The sequence below is a fragment of the Amborella trichopoda genome, chromosome 3 (assembly GCF_054954075.1).
Source record: "Amborella trichopoda isolate Santa Cruz 75 chromosome 3, AtrichopodaSantaCruz75HAP2 v2.0, whole genome shotgun sequence".
Taxonomy (NCBI): Eukaryota; Viridiplantae; Streptophyta; class Magnoliopsida; order Amborellales; family Amborellaceae; genus Amborella; species Amborella trichopoda.
The window spans coordinates 43316272-43323187 of record NC_142338.1 but is presented as its reverse complement, the minus strand read 5'-3'; the positions used below and the strand labels follow the sequence as shown (position 1 = coordinate 43323187).

Here is a 6916-nt window from a genome sequence, read left to right as displayed (position 1 = left end):
CATCCAAAAAATAACAACTTTTTACCTTGGGGGGATTTTTGCGAGAAAAGATGGTCGTGGAAAAAAAGTGAGAGAAAAGGTTAGCTGGGGGTTAAGTTGCATAGATAGCATACTTGGGGGGGTTTTTGTAATTTTCCCAACAACCTTTTCCGGTGTTTGTCTTACTCCTTATTTCAATAGTATAAATCGGCACCATATATAAACTTATTCCTATTATTACACAATATATCTCATGTCTTTGTATATTAAATACCCTTTTGTGTTTTCTTTAAAGATTTCTCTCCAAATTTAACATCCACGACTTCCTCGGCTCCAAGCCGAGCCTAGTCAACAAGCCAAGCCCATTTACTACTGACTTGGACCCTTCAAGTCAAGATATTGTTTTTATTCATGTTAATTCCTAAGCATTTACTTGCATTATTGTAAACAAGTCTTTGGAAGTTGTTAGCCAAGTTCCAAGCAAGATCTCCATGCCCAAACCTTCCTCCCCTCTATAAATACCCTCTTCCCTCTACCATTTTCCATCACTTTTCCTCAAATTCCCACCATTTTCACTCCTCAATATCCCTGCCATTCCCTAATCCTATCACAATTTCTGCCACAAGAAGCAAAAACAGAGAAAATGGCCACTAAAACTCTAGAGTTTTCAGTAACTGTGAGTGAACCAGTGCTAGTAACTCCATCAAGACCAACACCTTATGAAATCAAGCCTTTATCTGACATCGATGACCAAGAAGGCTTTCGTTTCCAAATTCCAGTGGTCCAGTTCTATCGTAAGGACCCCCAAATGGATGGTCGAGATCCCGCAAGAGTGGTGAGGGATGCGTTGTCTGAGGCGTTGGTCTATTACTATCCTTTTGCTGGGAGGTTGAGAGAGGGGGAGAACAGGAAGTTGAGTGTGGAGTGCAGTGGAGAGGGGGTTTTGTTTGTGGAAGGGGATGCCGATGTGAGTTTGGAGGAGTTTGGGGATGCTCTTCAGCCTCCTTTTCCTTGTTGGGAGAAGCTCTTGATTCATGTGCCTGGTTCCGATGGCGTCATAGGATGCCCATTGCTCTTCATTCAGGTATTTTGTGTCTCATATCTTCCATATTTGCGCTTCAATCTTTCTATTTCTTGTTTTGCGAATACCTCTAAACAGTTCTCTCCTTATCATAGAGAGAGCAATGTCCTGCATACTTCTCACTAGTGGGCACGAGCAGATTCGGTTTTGGCTGGGTTTGGTGGTTAGGTCGGGTATTTTGAAAAGGCTTCAAAAAATATATAAAAAATTCTAAAACATAAAGAATTTGTTTCTGATCTGTTTTTGGATCTTTTTATCATTTTGAAAAAGATTAGAAAGAGTTTTAGGCCATAAATATTTATTTTTATATATTTTTTATCTTTTTTTAAAAAAAAATTTGAAAATAGCTTTGAGCAAATCGATTTTTTAGAATCTATTTTTTTTCACTTCATTAAAATCTATTTTTTTTTCACTACTTTTCAACTTCATTTAGAAGTGTTTTGTTTAAGAGTGCCTTAAATATAATTTTTCAGATTTTCTTTTAACACATTTTGAACTGGGCAAAACTTGCCCGATTGAGCTACTTTAACGGTTACTCAAACCCGGCCCTTAGCTCGTTTTCGAGGCCGGTTCTATTTTTCAAACACTGCTTCTCACTTGGATTTTTCAGTTCTTGTGTTCCACGTAGCAGTCTTCTTATTAGAGGGAGACCTTGTTTTACTCTTCAATTTTGATTCCTTATTTTCCACATAGGTGGGATTGAGTAGCAAGTCCTCTCTCTCTCTCTCTCTCTCTTACAATCAACCTTCTATTACCTTATCGTAAAGAAGTCAGCTTTTCCTTGCTTCTCACTTATTTTTATTTCTTTTGTCCTAGAGGAATCAACCATCTTTTTTTTTTGCTTAATTGTTCTTTTTAAAATTTCTTGCGGTTTTTTATCACGCATCTGATGAGCTTCAATGAATGTTGAGTAGGTTAATTAAGTACCTGTGAAGAGGGAGTGGCCCGAAATCTTTTACTTTTATCATTTTCATTTTTGTTTTTGCTTTAATTCTGTCATTTTTTGGTAAGAAAATGGTTTGATAGGGATGTAGCTCTGTCAAAATGAGTAAAGCCTCGACTCATAACTCATTAAATATTGTTATTCAAGTATTGAAAAACCTTTACATCGATCATGTTTACTTGAACATTATTATTGAGAAAAATTAGAATTTGAAACTCCAAAAATAGATTATATCGTAACAAATTATCTAGACCATCCATTTCACCTTCAAAATAAGTATTCAAAGATCCACTAGATTTGTATATTTTTTTAGTTTCAAAACTATTGTTCGGGTTAGAATTTGATTTTAGAGGTCATCTGGGAAACTTCATCATTTCCCCATAAATGTGCCAAAAGTATGTCGTTAGGATACTCTGTACTCCCTCAGGCACAATACTTGCTTGGGAGTAATTTTTTTATTTCAAATTTAGGAACTACCTGATAATAACAATTAGTAAATGATTGTTTTCCAAAGAAAGAGTTTGGAATTTGAGTTCTCTAGTCCTTAAAATTCACCCTCCAGCAATCGGATGGTTTCAATTCAACCTTAAGATATTATTTTTTTCAAGCACATAAAGAGTGTGATTTGAAGAGGTTACATCCCCAAATTTTAAGATCTTAAAAATACCCCTAAGTCTTACCCAAGAGAGTAAATATGCAGTATACTCCTGATAGCTTTTGGTTTAATTTCTAGCACTCTTCCGACAACCAAATGCCAGTGTAGCATAAAAGAATCTCATCCACAATCTAGGCACAGTGAAGTTGTTTGTCGGATACCTATTCCCACCAATACGCATCCTTTTGGAAAATATTCAAAAATTAATTCAAAACTTTTTGGGTGGTGAAATCAATAAATTTATTAAGATAAAAAATGCCCCGAGGGTCAAAAGGAAAAAAATTTATTTTAGGTAAGGGAGAGCTCAATGTCATTGTGCCACTTAAGTGGAGCCAAATTACCCATGATGTTCAAGATTCCTAATACATGATAAAGACCTTTCGAGCACTTTCAACCACTTTTTTTTATTATTTATTTATTTATTAGTTTGGTAGTTCAGTAGGGAATTGTCTCCCAAGTATAGTAGGAATTAGGAATGGAACAAAATAGTCACTTTCTTTCATAAATTTTATGAATTTGACCGCTTCAATCATTACTTTGAAGTCATTAATTTTTTTGTACTTTCCTTTTCGCAATGCTAGAAATGTTTTCTCTAATTTTTACGCCACATAAACTAAAAAAACAGTACATCAAAAAGGATAGATAGAGAGTGCCGATAAATTAAAAATGTTTTTTTTAGGTAATGCAGTGGGGAAGACAAGCCCCTACCTTTTTTTTTTCAAGTGGATTAGGAATTGGTTTTTTTTATAGTGTGAAAATGTTAATTTATTGAATGAGAGAGAGAACAGACCAGAAAGAGACTTGTAACATGTTGCCATCCATTTATTTTTCCCACCTGGATGCCAATTTGTGTTCAGTCCTAATATGGAACCACATATTATGTAGTTGTTTGAATAGGAGTATATAGCTATATGCTATATACGACTACTACATTGCTGAACTTTGTGAAAACTTTTGTTGCTGTTGTCCACCATTAAACCTTGGAGACTTGTTCTTTTCAATAGGTGGGAAGAGGGGCCCATCTCCCTGCTGGATTGCAATGCCACTTAATTGCAATACCAGCTTTAGGAAAGAAAACGTAAAAGCTCCAATCAAAACCATGCTATTAGGCAAGGGGTTGGGTCGTGGTGATAGCACCCAATACTTAATTACTATGTTGCAGTTTTCCATCCTAATAACACCGTACACTAATACTTTCAAAAAGTTAACTCTTAATCTATTTGAAAGAAAGGGGTAGAGGCCTGTCTTCCCCACTTAATTACTTAAAAAACCAAACCATACCGTGGCTATCAAAAACTCAAGCCTGCACTACAATAAAAATCCACCTCATAGATAAAATAAAAAGGCTAGGAGGAACACTACATTCTTCAATCAAGAGAAGTGCCTTGTTTGCATCCTTGATGAAGTCATGGTTTTCATTATGGATGAGGTTTGTATGCGGTGTCAATGTTTTACTATTGAAGTAAGACACATCTCAAAACCACGCGGAAAGATGAAATTTCGGTATCGAAAAGCCTTGTGATGACGTGAAAATCTATTGTCACCCCTAATTATGAAATTTAGAGTTCCAAAAATGGTGACAATTAAGTAGATCTATAAATACTTGAAATTCTTAAAAATAGATGGCCTAGATGTGTTAATTTGAGGGTTTTCCAAGCTTCTCTACTGGGCTCTTTAGCTGCACCTTACTTCTTCATTAAAGTTAGGACCTTAAATAAATTTAATTTTACAAAATAAAAAAAAATCCAAATTTCTTTTTGTGAAAGGGAAAATTACAAAAAAGAAAATTGTTTCATGTGGGCCGGACCGTATTTCTACATATGCGGTCTAGAAAGTGTAAAGCATCCATCTTAAAGATAGATGCAAGTAGGTGTTCCATCTAAAACAAATGGAAACTAACGGTCCAAATGTTTTCTTACTAGAATAAATATTTTTAGTTTTTAAAATTTATTTATTTATTCATATTCATGATCTCCATATTAGAGGTTACATGTCCTTAAAAAATTAAGTATTAAAAACTATCTCAAAAATATATTTATTAAGAGGTCCACATTTCTATATATGCAGGCTTGGCCACATAGAAACTGGGGCCTTACAAAAAAACCCCTCCAAAATAAGACTTTTTTAGAAAACCTACCCCTAATAAAGTTTTTTTTAGTAACTTTTACCTCAAATTAAACTTTTCTAGCAAATATCCCTAAGTCAAAAAGTTATATTTTTTTTTATGAAAATGCCCATAGTGCTGAACCGCCCCCATTTTGTGCCGGACTGCATGCCCAAAGTGTCAGACTGCCCCTATTTTGTGTCAAGACCGCATGCTCTCCAGAAGCCCAAAGTGTCGGACCGCATGCCCAAAGTGTCGGACACCTATTTTGTGCCGGACTGCATGCTTTCGAGAAGCAAAGTGCCGGACTGCCCCCATTTTGTGTCTGACTGCATGCCCAAATTGCCAAACCACTACTATTTTGGGCCGGACCGCATGCTTTCCAGAAGCAAAGTGTCGGACCGCCCCCATTTTGTGTTGGACCGCATGCTTTCCAGTGGGTATTTTGGTCTTCATTTTACCGTTTTATGACTTAGGGGCTATTTGCTAAGAAAGTTAAATTTGGGGTTAAAAGTGATAAAAAATTTGATTGGGGAATGTTGCATAGAAAATCTATTCTTGAGAGTTATTTGTAATTTTCCCCTTGTGAAATTACTACAAATCATAAGTCAATAGACATCTAACATAACAATGTTGTCTACCAGGTAACCCGCCTTCGTTGTGGGGGCTTCATCTTTGCCCTGCGTCTCAACCACACAATGAGTGATGCATCTGGCCTTGTCCAATTCATGAACGGGGTTGGCGAGCTTGCGCGCGGTCTCCCCCGCCCCTCCATCTTCCCCGTTTGGCAGCGCCACCTCCTCAATGCCCGCAACCCTCCATGTGTCACCTATGCCCACAGGGAATACGACCAAGTCCCCGATACCAACAATACCCTCATGCCCCTTGATGACATGGCCCACCGCTCCTTCTTCTTCGGCCCTTCTGAGGCTGCAGCCCTGCGTTCCCAACTCCCCCCTCATTTGGCCAAGGCCTCTACCTTTGACCTCCTTGCTGCCTGTCTATGGAAGTGTCGCACTACGGCACTTACCATGAACAATGATGAAGATGTGCGATTGGTGTGTATTGTGAACGCACGGTCGAAGTTCAGGCCACCACTGCCCCAAGGTTATTATGGGAATGCATTTGCGTTACCTATCGCCGTGAGCAAGGCAGGAAGCCTGAGGAGGAACCCATTTGGATATGCAGTGGAGCTTGTAAGAAAGGCAAAGGAGGAGGTCACTGATGAGTACATGAGGTCAGTGGCCGACTTGATGGTGACGAAGGGTAGGCCACATTTTACAGTAGTGAACACTTTTTTGGTTTCAGATATAAGGAGGGCGGGGTTCGGAGAGGTCGATTTTGGGTGGGGGAAAGCAGTTTACGGGGGGGCCGCCAAGGGTGGGGTGGGAGCAATTCCTGGGGTTGCAAGTTTTTTCATTGCATTTAAAAATGGGGATGGGGTAGATGGGACTGTGATTCCGATCTGCTTGCCTGAGGCTGCGATGCCCAGGTTCACTAGAGAGGTTAAGAGAATGGTGAGCGGCGGTGGCAAGACTAAAGAGGTAACAAGGGAGGAGCCTCCTTTCATTTACTCTGCACTGTGAATACAAATGAGGAAACGGTTTGTTAGTTGTGAGCCAAATCAGATGCCATGTAAATGTGAATGGATTTTGTGTGAGACGAGTATGTTTAGATTTGAACAACTTTTTAGGGGTTTTTGTACTTGCCAAATACTTTGTGCATCAATTGTGCCTCCATAGTTTAAACTTCAAGGGCTTGTAGTTTCAAAAATAAAAACCTTTAAAGGCTTGTTTGGATGTACTCCTTAGCATTGATAACTTACTGTTTCAATAAAATTAATCATTATAATAAATCATCTTCTATTTGACAATGTGGCTCAAAAAATTATATTAAGACCAACTTTTAGGGAATTTTACACACCAGTTTTATCTTTTTGAAAAGTTTTTTGACTTTATAAAAAGCAATATGTTTAAAATCACATATATTTAGCTTGAAATAACAAAAATAGCTTAAGATCATTGGAAGCTAAAAATATTAGATATTATTATAATACAGAGTATATACCAAACAGGTAATACAATAATATTATCGAGTATATTAATTTCAAATAAGATAGTTTACTTCTGATAAGATTCAATATCATCCAAACAA

At 37.5% G+C, this 6916-nt stretch overlaps 1 protein-coding gene across 1 annotated transcript; it reads left to right on the top strand.

The window, feature by feature from the left end:
- Positions 1–523: 523 nt before the first annotated feature.
- On the top strand, positions 524–6617 carry LOC18422709 (benzyl alcohol O-benzoyltransferase). The gene is made up of 2 exons (XM_011625675.3): positions 524–1063; positions 5407–6617. The coding sequence occupies exons 1-2, from the start codon at positions 623–625 to the stop codon at positions 6346–6348; spliced, it is 1383 nt and encodes a 460-aa protein (XP_011623977.1). The 5' UTR covers positions 524–622; the 3' UTR covers positions 6349–6617.
- The last annotated feature ends 299 nt before the right edge of the window (positions 6618–6916 follow it).

Coding starts and splice junctions, on each gene's coding strand:
- LOC18422709 (XM_011625675.3), top strand. CDS start 623: ATGGCCACTAAAACTCTAGAGTTTTCAGTAACTGTGAGTGAACCAGTG. Junction 1,064..5,406: donor GCCCATTGCTCTTCATTCAG/GTATTTTGTGTC, acceptor GTTGTCTACCAG/GTAACCCGCCTTCGTTGTGG.